Consider the following 16,316-nt stretch of genomic DNA (forward strand, 5'->3'; position numbering starts at 1 on the left):
CGGAAGTTGCGTCATTTTTTTGTAGTTTTTTGCGCCAAAAAATTTCGGCGTTACCGGATGTGGCGCCATTTATGGCGCCAAAAGCATTTAGGCGCCAAATAATGTGGGCGGCTTTTTTGGCGCTAAAAAATTTCGAGCGTCATTGTTGTCTCCACAATATTTAAGTCTCATTATTTATTGCTTCTGGTTGCTAGAAGCTTGTTCATTGGCATTTTTTTCCCATTCCTGAAACTGTCATTTAAGGAATTTGATCAATTTTGCTTTATATGTTGTTTTTTTCTATTACATATTGCAAGATGTCTCAATTGGACTCTGAATCAGAAGCCACTTTTGGAAAAACGCTTAACTGAGTTTCAGTTCTACCAAAGCTAAGTTCATTTATTTTAAATGTTATAAATGTTTATCTTTAGCTATGGTTTGTAATAAGATATTTTGTTATACTTTTACATGCGGAATCCATTAGTATTTATGCTTTATATATTTTCTTTTCTTACAAGAAATATTTAGAAGACTTATAAGAAATATTTTTCTGATTCTATGTTAAAGGCTTTGTCTGACTTCGCGCCTTCTAATAAAATTTTTAGGTCTTTTTCACTTCTTTTTTAATTATTGAAGTTTTAAATGACCAACAACATACTAATTTATCCTTCTCTGATGATGTTTTTTTCAGAAATATTCTTCATCAGATATTGACACTAACAAATCTACTTTTTTATTATTCTTCAATTATTAAAGTACATTTGTTCTTTGTTGAAAAGGTGTTGATTATTTTGGATATTAAGGTAACTAGTTCTTTAAGACTAGCTGACATAATTTCTGCCTATTTATTTCTTTAGAGGTTTTCTTTCCAATTCCCTGTACTAGGGAATGGAATAGGCTGAGAATTTTCTTTTATTCCTTTTTCAAAAAGGTTTTAAACTATATTCTTTGCCAGCAGTTAAACTTAATTTGGAGGGTTCTCCAATTTATTGGGGCTATCTCTAATTCTACTAATTATGCTATTGTTTCTATAGCAAAATAGTATTTATTTTCCTTTAGATAGCTATATCTTATTTATGGAAAATTATTTAGTTTCAGGCTTGGTCCTGTGATTTATTTGGATATTGCAATTGCTTTATTTTCTGTTTACTTTAAGATCAAGTATCAGATTATGATTTATTTTAGCATTGTTTAAGGGACAACATTTACTAGACTAGGTGCTGTTGCATTTGTCTTGTTGTTTTGCATTTATTGATTATGCAAGTCCACTGTATTGGCTGGTCCTTTAAACTGAACTATCATGCTAATAATTTCATTTGTGTCTTCATTTTATTGAATATTTTCGCAAATGAGGGTTAATCTATGTCTTTAGCTTTTTTAGCTAAAAGAATTTTGTGATTTTTTTTAAAAAAAAATCCATATTTCCTTTGTTCCAAGATAATCAATTATTTGTTTTATAATTGGATTTAATTCTTAACTGTTACTCTGGGCTTCAAGGTTGAGTTCTAAGACTAAAACTTTAAGCTTATACTATTTTGGTTGTTCTTATTAAGGAACGAATTCCTGAGTTCTTTCCCAAGTAACATGTCTATAATTGGAGTTCGAAATCAGCTCCCTAAATTTGCGATGTACGTGCCGTATTCCAGCTTGGCTGGTAAGGGGCAGGTTAAGGCTTCTTTGAAATTTATTTTGTCCAAATTTCTTTGATTTTATTCCAGCAAGGCTAACACTTTCTTTAACTGTGTTTCTGTCCTATGTATTTTGGGTACTGTTGAAGCATGGCTGGGCACCCATGGGGTTCAAGCGCTGCTCAGACCTGGAATCTTCTGGGCTGTTTCTTCCAGTTTCTTTTGAGGAACCGGGTTTTTAAGTTTTATTCAAATTATTTTGCCTTTTTATGGTCTTTGATAGCATTATTTGTTTTCATTAGATACAATAAATGCATATTTTCATTTTTCTGTTTTCATTCAGATTATTTTCTGAGGATGCGGAATCTCATATGATTCACTTACTCTTCAGGACATAGTTAGAGGATCTTCTTTTCTAAAGCTCTTGATTCCTCACACAAGGGTCACCTTTTTTAGGTTTCCAGATAGTTTGTGTCACTGTCCTTGTCTCCATCAGACAAGGGATAATGTTATTGGGTTCCGTCTATCGGTACCTTTAGTCTCTATTATTTCCTTCAGTTGCTATATCTGCATAGAAGTTTTAGGTCTTATGACCACAGCATTGGATTCAATTCCCTTTGCTCATTTTCTCTAGAAAGAACCTTCCAGTCTTTCATAAGTGTTGTTTCTTCAAGAACATGGTTGGAGGATCAATTTACCTTAAAGTTCGTTTGATTCCTCAGACAAGGGTAACCTTTTTAGGTTTCCTGATAGATTCAGTGTTCTTGATTCTGTCTCTGACGGACAAGAGGCGTCTGAAATTGGTTTCAGCTTATCGAAACCTTCAGTCTCAATCATTCCCTTCGGTAGTCTTATACATGGAAATTCTAGGTCTTATGACTGCTGCATTGGACGCGATTCCCTTTGCTCGTTTTCACATGCGACCTCTTCAGCTCTGTATGCTGAACTAGTGGTGCAGGGATTTTACAAAGATATCTCCATTATTATCTTTAAAACCGATTGTTCGACACTCTCTGACGTGGTGGACAGATCACCATCGTATAGTTCAGGGGGCCTTCTTTTTGTTCCTCCAACCTAGACTATGATCAACAGATGCAAATCTGACAGGTTGGGGAGCTGTATGGGGGTTTCTGACAGCACAAGGGGTTTGGGAATCTCAGGAGGTGAGATTACCAATCAACATTTTTGGAACTCCGTGCAATTTTCAGAGCTCTTCAGTCATGGCCTCTTCTAAAGAGAGAATCGTTCATTTGTTTTCAGACAGACAATGTCACAACTGTGGCATACATCAATCATCAAGGAGGGACTCACAGTCCTCTGGCTATGAAAGAAGTATCTCGGATACTGCTATGGGCGAAATCCAGCTCCTGTCTAGTTTCTGCGGTTCATATCCCAGGTATAGACAATTGGGAAGCGGATTATCTCAGTCGCCAAACGTTACATCCGGGCGAATGGTCTCTTCACCCAGAGGTATTTCTTCAGATTGTTCAATATGGGGACTTCCAGAAATAGATCTGATGGCTTCTCATCTAAACAAGAAACTTCCCAGGTATCTGTCCAGATCCAGGGATCCTCAAGCGGAAGCAGTGGATGCATTGTCACTTCCTTGGAAGTATCATCCTGCCTATATCTTTCCGCCTCTAGTTCTTCTTCCAAGAGTAATCTCCTAGATTCTGAAGGAATCTTTGCTTGTTCTGCTGGTGGCTCCAGCATGGCCTCACAGGTTTTGGTATGCGGATTTTGTCTGGATGGCCTCTTGCCAACCGTGGACTCTTCCGTTGAGACCAGACCTTCTGTCGCAAGGTCCTTTTTTTCCATCAGGATCTCAAATCCTTAAATTTAAAGGTATGGAGATTGAACGTTTGAATCTTAGTCAAAGAGGTTTCTCTGACTCTGTGATTAATACTATGTTACAGGCTCGTAAATCTGTATCTAGGGAGATATATTATAGAGTCTGAAAGACTTATATTTCTTGGTGTCTTTCTCATCATTTTTCCTGGCATTCTTTTAGAATTCCGAGAATTTTTTTCAGTTTCTTCAGGATGGTTTGGATAAAGGTTTCTCTGCAAGTTCCTTGAAAGGACAAATCTCTGCTCTTTCTGTTCTTTTTCACAGAAAGATTGCTAATCTTCCTGATATTCTTTGTTTTGGACAAGCTTTGGTTCGTATAAAACCTGTCATTAAGTCAATTTCTCCTCCTTGGAGTTTGAATTTGGTTCTGGGGGCTCTTCAAGCTCCTCCGTTTGAACCTATGCATTCATTGGACATTAATTACTTTCTTGGAAAGTTTTGTTTCTTTTGTCCATCTCTTCTGCTAGAAGAGTTTCTGAAATATCTGCTCTTTCTTGTGAGTCTCCTTTTCTGATTTTTCATCAGGATAAGGCGGTGTTGCGAACTTCTTTTAAATTTTTTACCTAAGGTTGTGAATTTTAACAACATTAGTAGAGAAATTGTGGTTCCTTCATTATGTCCTAATCCTAAGAATTCTAAGGAGAGATCATTGCATTCTTTGGATGTAGTTAGAGCTTTGAAATATTATGTTGAAGCTACTAAGAGTTTCCGAAAGACTTCTAGTCTATTTGTTATCTTTTCTGGTTCTAGGAAAGGTCAGAAGGCCTCTGCCATTTCTTTGGCATCTTGGTTGAAATCTTTATTTCATCATGCTTTTGTCGAGTCGGGTAAAACTCCGCCTCAAAGGATTACAGCTCATTCTACTAGGTCAGTTTCTACTTCCTGGGCGTTTAGGAATGAAGCTTCGGTTGATCAGATTTGCAAAGCAGTAACTTGGTCTTCTTTGCATACTTTTACTAAATTCTACCATTTTGATGTGTTTTCTTCTTCTGAAGCAGTTTTTGGTAGAAAAGTACTTCAGGCAGCTGTTTCAGTTTGATTCTTCTGCCTATAATTTCAGTTTTTTTCATTATAAGATTTAAACTTTATTTTGGGTGTGGATTATTTTTCAGCGGAATTGGCTGTCTTTATTTTATCCCTCCCTCTCTAGTGACTCTTGCGTGGAAGATCCACATCTTGGGTAGTCATTATCCCATACGTCACTAGCTCATGGACTCTTGCTAATTACATGAAAGAAAACATAATTTATGTAAGAACTTACCTGATAAATTCATTTCTTTCATATTAGCAAGAGTCCATGAGGCCCACCCTTTTTTGTGGTGGTTATGATTTTTTTGTATAAAGCACAATTATTCCAATTCCTTATTTTTTATGCTTTCGCACTTTTTTCTTGTCACCCCACTTCTTGGCTATTCGTTAAACTGATTTGTGGGTGTGGTGAGGGGTGTATTTATAGGCATTTTGAGGTTTGGGAAACTTTGCCCCTCCTGGTAGGAATGTATATCCCATACGTCACTAGCTCATGGACTCTTGCTAATATGAAAAAAATGAATTTATCAGGTAAGTTCTTACATAAATTATGTTTTTTTATTCTACTATCAAGAGTTTGTTATTTTAAAATAGTGCTGGTATGTACTATTTGCTCTGAAACAGAAAAAGATGAAGAGTTCTGTTTGTGAGAGGAGTATGATTTTAGCAGCAGTAACTAAAATCGTTTGCTGTTTCCACATAGGACTGTTGAGATGACATAACTTCAGTTGGGGGAAACAGTTGGCAGACTTTTCTGCTTAAGGTATGACTAGCCATATTTCTAACAAGACTGTGTAATGCTGGAAGGCTGTCATTTTTCCCCTCATGGGGACCGGTAAGCCATTTTCTTAGTCTCAAACAGAATAAAGGGCTTAATATGGGCTATAAAACTGGTAGACACTTTTATGGGCTAGATTGATTGCTTTATTTGGGCATTTTATACAGTTTGATGTTGAAATTCACACTTTATATCTTTGGGGAACGTTTTTTTACGTCAGGCACTGGTTTAGACACCTTCCCAGTCAGGAAGGACCTTCTCTATAGTAGGTAGAGCCTCATTTTCGCGCCATTACTGTGCAGTTACTTTTGAGAGTGGTACATTCAGCTGCATGTGTGTGGGTCTGGAATTAGTTGAAAAGGTTCCTAGAAGGCTTCATTTGGTATCGTATACTCCCCTGGGTTTGGTGAAGTCGCAGCAAAGGCTGGAGCTGGGACTGTAAGGGGGTTAAAACTGTAAACGGCTCCGGTCTCCTCATTTTAAGGGTTAACAGTCTGAAATTTGGGGTGCAATGCTTTGAATGCTTTAAGACACTGTGGTGAAAATTCGGTTAAAATTGAACAATTCCTTCATAGTTTTTCACATATTCAGTAATAAAGTGTGCCCTGTTTAAAATTTAAAGAGACAGTAACGGTTTTGTTTTAAAACGGTTTTTGTACTTTATTGACAAGTTTAAGCCTGTTTAACATGTCTGTGCCTTCAGATAGACTATGTTCTGTATGTATGGAAGCCAATGTGTCTCCCCCTTCAAATATGTGTGATAATTGTGCCATAGCGTCCAAACAAAGTAAGGACAGTACTGCTACAGATAGTAAAGTTGCCCAAGATGATTCATCAGATGAAGGGAGTAGACATAGTTCTACATCATCTCCTTCTGTGTCTACACCAGTTTTGCCCACGCAGGAGACCCCTAGTTCTTCTAGCGCGCCAATGCTTGTTACTATGCAACAATTGACTGCAGTAATGGATTACTCCATAGCAAATATTTTATCCAAAATGCCTGCATTTCAGAGAAAGCGCGATTGCTCTGTTTTAAACACTGTAGAGCAGGAGGGCGCTGATGATAATTGCTCTGTCATACCCTCACACCAATCTGAAGTGGCCATGATGGAGGTTTTGTCAGATGGGGAAATTTCTGATTCAGGTAGAATTTCTCAACAGGCAGAACCTGATGTTGTGACATCAGGTAGATAGCACCTCACTACTTAAGGAGGTGCTATCTACTCTGGATGATTGTGACAACCTGGTCATTCCAGAAAAATTGTGCAAGATGGACAAGTTCCTAGAGGTCCCGGTGCACCCCGACGCTTTTCCAATACCCAAGCGGGTGGTAGACATAGTGAATAAGGAGTGGGAGAAACCCGGCATACCTTTTGTCCCTCCTCCTATATTTAAGAAATTATTTCCTATGGTCGACCCCAGAAAGGACTTATGGCAGACAGTCCCTAAGGTCGAGGGGGCAGTTTCTACACTAGCCAAACACACTACCATTCCTATCGAGGATAATTGTGCTTTCAAAGATCCTATGGATAAAAAATTGAAAGGTTTGCTTAAAAAGATTTTTGTACAGCAAGGTTACCTCCTGCAACCTATTTTGTGCATTATTCCTGTCACTACAGCAGCGTGGTTCTGGTTCGAGGAACTAGAAAAGTCACTCAGTAGAGAGACTCCATATGAGGAGGTTATGGACAGAATTCACGCACTTAAGTTAGCTAATTCCTTTATTTTAGATGCCGCTTTGCAGTTAGCTAGATTAGCGGCAAAAAATTCAGGGTTTGCAATTGTGGCGCACAGAGCGCTCTGGCTAAAGTCTTGGTCAGCGGATGTATCTTCCAAGACAAAATTGCTTAATATCCCTTTCAAAGGTAAAGGCCAGAATTGAAAGAGATTATCTCAGACATCACTGGGGGTAAGGGCCATGCCTCCCACAAGACAGGCCTTTCAAGGCCAAGAATAAGTCTAATTTTCGTTCCTTTCGCAATTTCAGGAACGGACCGGCCTCCAACTCTGCAGCCTCTAGACAAGAGGGTAATGCTTCGCAGACCAAACCAGCTTGGAAACCGATGCAAGGCTGGAACAAGGGTAAACAGGCCAAGAAGTAGGGGGCAGACTCTCTCTCTTCGCTCAGGCTTGGGCAAGAGATGTTCAGGATTCCTGGGCACTAGAAATAGTTTCTCAGGGTTATCTTCTGGAACTCAAGGAACTACCCCCAAGGGGAAGGTTCCACATGTCTCACTTATCTTCAAACCAAATAAAGAGACAGGCATTCTTACATTGTGTAGAAGACCTGTTAAAAATGGGAGTGATACACCCAGTTCCAACTGTGGAACAAGGACTGGGGTTTTACTTAAATCTGTTTGTAGTTCCCAAAAAAGAGGGAACCTTCAGACCAATTCTGGATTTAAAGATTCTAAACAAATTTCTCAGAGTGCCATCGTTCAAAATGGAAACTATTCAAATGATTTTACCTACAATCCAGGAGGGTCAATTTATGACTACCGTGGATCTAAAGGATGCGTATCTACATATTCCTATCCACAAAGATCATCAGCAGTTCCTAAGGTTCGCCTTTCTGGACAAACATTACCAGTTTGGGGCTCTCCCATTCGGGCTAGCCACTGCTCCAAGGATTTTCACAAAGGTACTCGGGTCCCTTCTAGCGGTTCTAAGACCAAGGGGCATTGCAGTGGCACCTTACTTGGACGACATTCTGATACAAGCGTCGTCTCTTTCAAAGGCAAAGGCTCACACAGATATCGTTCTGGCCTTTCTCAGATCTCACGGGTGGAAGGTGAACATAGAAAAAAGTTCCCTGTCTCCGTCGACAAGAGTTCCTTTCTTGGGGACAATAATAGATTCTTTAGAAATGAAGATTTTCCTGACAGATGTCAGAAAGTCAAAACTTCTTAACGCTTGTCAAGTTCTTCACTCTGTTCCACGACCTTCCATAGCTCAGTGCATGGAAGTAGTAGGGTTGATGGTTGCAGCAATCGACATAGTTCCTTTTGCGCGAATTCATCTAAGACCATTACAACTGTGCATGCTGAAACAGTGGAATGGGGACTATACAGACTTGTCTCCAGTGATTCAAGTAGATCAGAAGACCAGAGACTCACTCCGTTGGTGGCTGACCCAGGATCACCTATCCCAGGGAATGAGCTTCCGCAGACCAGAGTGGGTCATCGTCACGACCGACGCCAGTCTAGTGGGCTGGGGCGCGGTCTGGGACTCCCTGAAAGCTCAGGGTCTATGGTCTCGGGAAGAGTCTCTTCTCCCGATAAACATTCTGGAACTGAGAGCGATATTCAATACTTTAAGGGCTTGGCCTCAACTAGCAAAGGCCAGATTCATAAGATTCCAATCAGACAACATGACGACTGTTGCTTACATCAATCATCAGGGGGGAACAAGGAGTTCCCTGGCGATGAGAGAAGTGACCAAAATCATAAAATGGGCGGAGGATCACTCCTGCCACCTATCTGCGATCCACATCCCAGGAGTGGAAAACTGGGAGGCGGATTATCTGAGTCATCAGACTTTCCATCCGGGGGAGTGGGAACTCCACCCGGAGATATTTGCCCAGTTGACCCAATTATGGGGCATTCCAGACATGGATCTGATGGCGTCTCGTCAGAACTTCAAGGTTCCTTGCTACGGGTCCAGATCCAGGGATCCCAAGGCGACTCTAGTGGATGCATTAGTGGCGCCTTGGGCCTTCAACCTAGCTTATGCGTTTCCACCGTTTCCTCTCATTCCCAGGCTGGTAGCCAGGATCAAACAGGAGAGGGCGTCAGTGATTTTGATAGCTCCTGCGTGGCCACGCAGGACTTGGTATGCAGACCTGGTGAATATGTCATCGGCTCCACCATGGAAGCTACTTTTGAGACAGGATCTTCTAGTACAAGGTCCATTCGAACATCAAAATCTAGTTTCTCTCCAGCTGACGGCTTGGAATTTGAACGCTTGATTTTATCTAAGCGTGGGTTTTCGGATTCTGTGATAGACACTCTGGTACAAGCCAGAAAACCTGTAACTAGAAAAATTTACCATAAAATATGGAAAAGATATATCTGTTGGTGTGAATCCAAGGGATTCTCATGGAGTAAGATTAAAATTCCTTGGATCCTTTCTTTTCTCCAAGAAGGTTTGGACAAGGGATTATCAGCGAGTTCTCTAAAAGGACAGATTTCTGCTTTATCTGTCTTGTTACATAAACGACTGGCAGCTGTGCCCGATGTTCATGCTTTTGTTCAGGCTTTGGTCAGGATCAAGCCTGTTTACAGACCTTTGAATCCTCCCTGGAGTCTAAATTTAGTTCTTTCAGTTCTTTAAGGGGTTCCGTTTGAACCCTTACACTCCATAGATATCAAGTTGTTATCTTGGAAAGTTCTTTTTTTGGTTGCTATTTCTTCTGCTAGAAGAGTTTCTGAATTATCTGCTCTGCAGTGTAATCCGCCCTATCTGGTGTTCCATTCAGATAAGCTTGTTTTGCGTACTAAACCTGGTTTCCTTCCAAAGGTTGTTTCCAACAAGAATATTAACCAGGAAATAGTTGTGCCTTCTTTGTGTCCGAATCCAGTTTCAAAGAAGGAACGTTTGTTACATAATTTAGATGTAGTCCGTGCTTTAAAGTTCTATTTAGAAGCAACAAAGGATTTCAGACAAACGTCTTCTCTGTTTGTCGTTTATTCTGGCAAGAGGAGAGGTCAAAAAGCTACTGCTACCTCTCTTTCCTTTTGGCTGAAAAGCATCATCCGATTGGCTTACGAGACTGCCGGACGGCAGCCTCCCGAAAGAATCACAGCTCACTCTACTAGGGCTGTGGCTTCCTCATGGGCCTTTAAGAACGAGGCTTCTGTTGATCAGATATGTAAGGCAGCGACTTGGTCTTCTCTGCACAGTTTTGCCAAATTCTACAAATTTGATACTTTTGCTTCTTCGGAGGCTATTTTTGGGAGAAAGGTTTTGCAAGCCGTGGTGCCTTCTGTTTAGGTAACCTGATTGGCTCCCTCCCTTCATCCGTGTCCTAAAGCTTTTGTATTGGTTCCCACAAGTTATGGATGACGCCGTGGACCGGACACACCAATGTTGGAGAAAACAGAATTTATGCTTACCTGATAAATTACTTTCTCCAACGGTGTGTCCGGTCCACGGCCCGCCCTGGTTTTTTAATCAGGTTTGATAAATTTCTTTCTTTAAGTACAGTCACCACGGCACCCTATAGTTTCTCCTTTTTTTCTCCTGTCCGTCGGTCGAATGACTGGGGGGGCGGAGCCTGGGAGGGACTATATGGACAGCTTTTGCTGTGCTCTTTGCCATTTCCTGTTGGGGAAGAGAATATTCCCACAAGTTATGGATGACGCCGTGGACCGGACACACCGTTGGAGAAAGTTATTTATCAGGTAAGCATAAATTCTGTTTTCTTTTCTAAGGAGGTGATAGTCCACAAAAATCCTTACTTGTGGCAATTCATCTCCTGGCCACCAGGAGAAGGCAAAGACACACCACAACAAAGCTTTAAAGGGACAGTATACTGTAAAATAGTTTTTCCCTTAATGTGTTACCAGTTACTTTTTTACCAACTGCAGAGTATAAAATGTATGAGAATTTGTTTTTAAGGTTTATTTGTTTTGAAGCCACAACCTAATTAAATGGAAGGAGCTTTTAGGTATAATCAGATCTCATTACTTTTTTTTTTTATCATATTCTGTACATATAAATGCTTCTTTAGCTCATATCTTTCAATAAACCAAAGACCAATACTTGGAAAGAACAATGGGAAATTAACATTTTATTATCTCTATTATACCCCACTGGGAGTGTAATTTCTTCTGCTGGCTGTGTTTACACAGACAGCTTATCTATAGCTTGGATCTAAGGCCAGAAACTTTCGGAATAGGTGGGGATACTATCACAGGCTAAATGAACTATTTTGAATGCCAATATAAGGGTAAATGAAATACTTGTAAACAATTCAACACACTCCAATAGGTAAAGTGGATCATTGGGAACAAATTAAAGGGGAGAACATTTTTGAGTAAATTGTCCCTTTAAGTATCTCTCCTACTTCCTTCCCTCTACCAGTAGTTCTTTGTCTCGTCAAAGAGAGGGCAAAGTTTTAATAACCTGCTCTTTTTCATACTTTTTATTTTCCTCCTAGTGCCTTAATAGTAACGCCATGACTTCGCTGTTTGTTCCCCCCCTATTATATGGTGGTTTTGTGTGCTCCACTGCTTGGGTATTGATTCCCACTTGTGGACTCACCATCTGAAAACTTAAACGTATGCTTAACTGATAAATTGATTTCTTTCATCAGAGTGAGAGTCCACGAGCCCAGACCTTTCCCTTTGTTTATGTGGCATCAGTACTTTTTTTGCATCTATGTGCCCTGCTTTATCTTTCATGCTTTTTTTTCTTTCTTCATTTACCTTGCAATATATGTATGACTGTGGGTTATGGGAAGTTGGAGGAATTTAAAGCTCTGGTGTGTTGGGTTGTTTCTTGCCTCCTCCTAGTGGTAAGGAGGGGAATATTCTCACACATGACGACTCGTGGACTCTCAACATCATGAAAGAAAAATTAATTTATCAGGTAAGCATAAATTTTGTTTTCAAAATAAGTCTTGTGTTATTCTTATTTTACAGTGAGCTTATGACAACCATAGGACCTGAAGGATATCTACGTCTGCATTTCTGTTAACTTCATGTTCATCTGGTTTGATGTAGAATATTTTTATTATTAGTTTGTTCTTCTACCTTGTAGTCTTGGCTGTTTATCAAGTGTTAATCAAGGTTCTAGCTTTTCTTTTAGTGAGCACCACATCTCCGGCATCTCTGTGACTTCTTCTTATGAGGAGATATGGTAAAAGGTTTTGCCAGTGAAAGAAGCCGCTTGTCATGTGATGCAGCCTCTGCAGAACTTGTTAGCGATTTAATTTATCCGACAGCTTCACCAATAGACAAATTTGGTAACAATATTTAAGAGTACATGTGGTTAAATTTAGTTTGTTTTGTAGGGAGGGACGGAGGCTGCTCTTATACTATTTTGTATTAGCCTTGTCAGCTAATGGACTGTTTGTATCCTCCATTAACTTGCAGATAAAGAAAATAGTGAGTTAAGAGACGCATTGTCCCAGAAGAACTTGCTGATTGAGCACCTCACTCATGATTGTGAGCATATGAAGAGAGACAATGAGAAGATGCAGCAAATTATCGCTGATAACGAGAGAGAAATTGGTCGCCTCTGTCAGGAGCTCTCCAGTAACCACAAGCAATTAGCGAGGTGACAAATACTTATGTACTATAATACTGTCTGAAATTACTGAAAAGGAATAAACAAGACAAAATAAAGCTGCATTATTCTTTTTTTAGATATGAAGGTGCATTATCATTTTTTATTTTTAACTATTAAAGGGACAATGAACACTAAAAAATGACATGGATACGAACATTACTATCAATATTATCAATTACACGTATACTAACATTACTATCAGTACTTACAATTACACGTATACTAACATTACTATCAATATTAACAGTTACATGTATACTAACATTACTATCAGTACTAACAATTACAGGTATACTAACATTACTATCAGTACTAACTATTACATGTGTACTAACATTACTATCAGTACTTACAATTACACGTATACTAACATTACTATCAGTACTAACAATTACATGTATACTAACATTACTATCAGTACTAACAATTACATGTATACTAACATTACTATCAGTACTAACAATTACACGTATACTAACATTACTATCAGTACCAACAATTACACGTATACTAACATTACTATCAATATTAACAATTACACGTATACTAACATAACTATCAATATTAACAATTACATGTATACTAACATTACTATCAGTACTAACAATTACATGTATACTAACATTACTATCAGTACTAACAATTACATGTATACTAACATTACTAACAGTACTAACAATTACACGTATACTAACATTACTATCAGTACTAACAATTACATGTATACTAACATTACTATCCGTACTAACAATTACATGTATACTAACATTACTAACAGTACTAACAATTACACGTATACTAACATTACTATCAGTACAAACAATTACATGTATACTAACATTACTATCCGTACTAACAATTACATGTATACTAACGTTACTATCAGCAATTACATGTATACTAACGTTACTATCAGTACTAACAATTACACGTAATAACAATTACACGTATGCTAACATTACTATCAGTACTAACAATTACATGTATACTAACGTTACTATCAGTACTAACAATTACATGTATACTAACGTTACTATCAGCAATTACATGTATACTAACGTTACTATCAGTACTAACAATTACACGTAATAACAATTACACGTATGCTAACATTACTATCAGTACTAACAATTACATGTATACTAACATTACTATCAGTACTAACAATTACACATACTAACATTACTATCAGTACTAATAATTACATGTATACTAACATTACTATCAGTACTAACAATTACATGTATACTAACATTACTATCAGTACTAACAATTACACATACTAACATTACTATCAGTACTAACAATTACATGTATACTAACATTACTATCAGTACTAACAATTACACATACTAACATTACTATCAGTACTAACAATTACATGTATACTAACATTACTATCAGTACTAACAATTACACGTATACTAACATTACTATCAGTACTAACAATTACATATATTACATATATACTAACATTACTATCAGTACTAACAATTACACGTATACTAACATTACTATCAGTGCTAACAATTACACGTACTAACAATTACTATTAGTACTAACAATTACACGTATACTAACATTACTAACAGTTACATGTATACTAACGTTACTATCAGCAATTACATGTATACTAACATTACTATCAGTACTAACAATTACATGTATACTAACATTACTATCAGTACTAACAGTTACATGTATACTACATGTATACTAACATTACTATCAGTACTAACAGTTACATGTATACTAACGTTACTATCAGCAATTACATGTATACTAACGTTACTATCAGTACTAACAATTACACGTATACTAACATTACTATCCGTACTAACATTACTATCAGTACTAACAATTACATGTATACTAACATTACTATCAGTACTAACAATTACATGTATACTAACATTACTATCAGTACTAACAATTACACGTATACTAACATTACTATCAGTACTAACATTACTATCAGTACTAACAATTACATGTATACTAACATTACTATCAGTACTAACAATTACACGTATACTAACATTACTATCCGTACTAACATTACTATCAGTACTAACAATTACATGTATACTAACATTACTATCAGTACTAACAATTACACGTATACTTACGTTATATTCCCTTTACAACTATGACATTATTACCATTACCCTTATTCACGGCTGGTCTATTGTTGTCTATTGGGTTTTCAGTGAAATGTGTCCCTATTTATGATTTCAGGCAGCAGAGTGAATTGAATTTGCAACAGCATCAGATAGTAGAACAGGATCAGTTACTTCGAGCACTTCGCATTGAACTCAAAGTATACGAACATTTTAATGAAAAAGTCCACAAGAAGCCTGAGGTCAAAGTTTCTCAAAAAGGTAAAGTAATATTTTTTTTCTTGTTAAAAACAAAGATTCTTCAAGCAAGATTTTATTATTATTTATGACACGATGAGTCCACGGATCATTCACCTCCTGGTCAGCAGGAGGCGGCAAAAAGCTGTTAAATTGCTCCTCCCTTCCCTCCCACTCCAGTCATTCTCTTTGCCTACGTTAGTGATAGGAAGTGGCAAAGTGAGGTGTTATATTAGATTATTCAATCAAGAGTTTATTAAAGTAGTGCAAGATTGTGCTACTTTGTCCTAGGGTGTAGCCGTAGTCCATATCAGTCTCTTCAGTAGAGCTTTGTTGGCTTTAGAGCAATGGGAACTTGTGGGACATAATTCTCACTGCGCCTCCCATATTCTGATGCTGCCCTAACCCAGAAAAACTGAGGGATTTTACTCAGGATTTTCGTTTATTTACAGGGCCATGGGAGGGAGAGGACCTCCTAAACCTGGGAACTGCCTTGCTGCTAGGCAGAAGATGAGGTAAGTGCTAACTTTATTTCTGGGGGTAGAGGATCTCAGAAAAGGTTTGGGCACATTATTAATTTAGACCTCATTGTACTTGGACTCAGATTCTCCTAGTCTATTAGGAGACATTATGGCAGTTAGAATGCAGGCACTGGATGACATGTCTCATCTCCTGGTGGTCTCATCTAATAATAGAGCCGGCCGTGAGATTTTATATTGAGTTTTTGCATTGAGTGTGACAGAGTGTGTGCTCTAAGGGGTTTCTCTGTCATGTAGAGCTATTGGACTGAACAGCTGTTTAAACTGAAGCTGTTCAGTCTGTTCTCTTGCTCCCGGTGACTATAGACAATGGCGGCAGGGAGATCACATATGAGCTTTTGTTTATTTAGGTGGTAAACTGTTGGTCACAGTGTGAGTGTTTCCATGATAACAGGCTAAGCAGCTTTTATTTGAAAGTGTCAAATTTATCCTTTTGCCCACAAGGGGCGGAGCTTGTAATTGGCGCCAATGCTTTACACTCCTTCCTCCTATCACTTCTGACTATCGCAAGGAGTGGAGGAATTTAAGAACAGAATGTACGACTTGCAGAAGGCACTTCCTTCCTAACACTTCCGGTTATCGGAAGAAACGGAGGAATTCTTGTCTCAGTTCTTGCGCTTAAGACAGCGCTATAAGCAAGGGCAGGATTTGTGTAGAGAGGCTGTCTGATGCCTCAGCTGGGTCAAGCTGAGGTGTAAAGAGAGTTTAGCAGTACTGGAATTCCTCTCATACATATTCAGTCATTTCTGACCTCATAAAAATAAAGAAGTTACTCTTTAACATTTAAAGAGACAGTAACGCTTGCTATATATTAATTTTTATTAACAGGTTAAGTCTTTATTCAATTATTCTGCCATATGTG

The 16,316-nt window shown here is 38.3% G+C and overlaps 1 protein-coding gene across 2 annotated transcripts in view; it reads left to right on the top strand.

Moving 5' to 3' along the window:
• The window catches only part of CDK5RAP2 (CDK5 regulatory subunit associated protein 2), a 538,634-nt gene that overhangs the window by 458,400 nt on the left and 63,918 nt on the right, over positions 1-16,316 (top strand). For both annotated transcript variants that reach the window (XM_053695716.1, XM_053695717.1), the window contains 2 exons: positions 12,363-12,546; positions 14,797-14,939. In XM_053695716.1, the coding sequence (XP_053551691.1) occupies positions 12,363-12,546; positions 14,797-14,939 (327 nt within the window). The remainder of the gene's footprint in view (positions 1-12,362; positions 12,547-14,796; positions 14,940-16,316) is intronic.

This window comes from Bombina bombina, chromosome 12, assembly GCF_027579735.1.
Source record: "Bombina bombina isolate aBomBom1 chromosome 12, aBomBom1.pri, whole genome shotgun sequence".
Taxonomy (NCBI): Eukaryota; Metazoa; Chordata; class Amphibia; order Anura; family Bombinatoridae; genus Bombina; species Bombina bombina.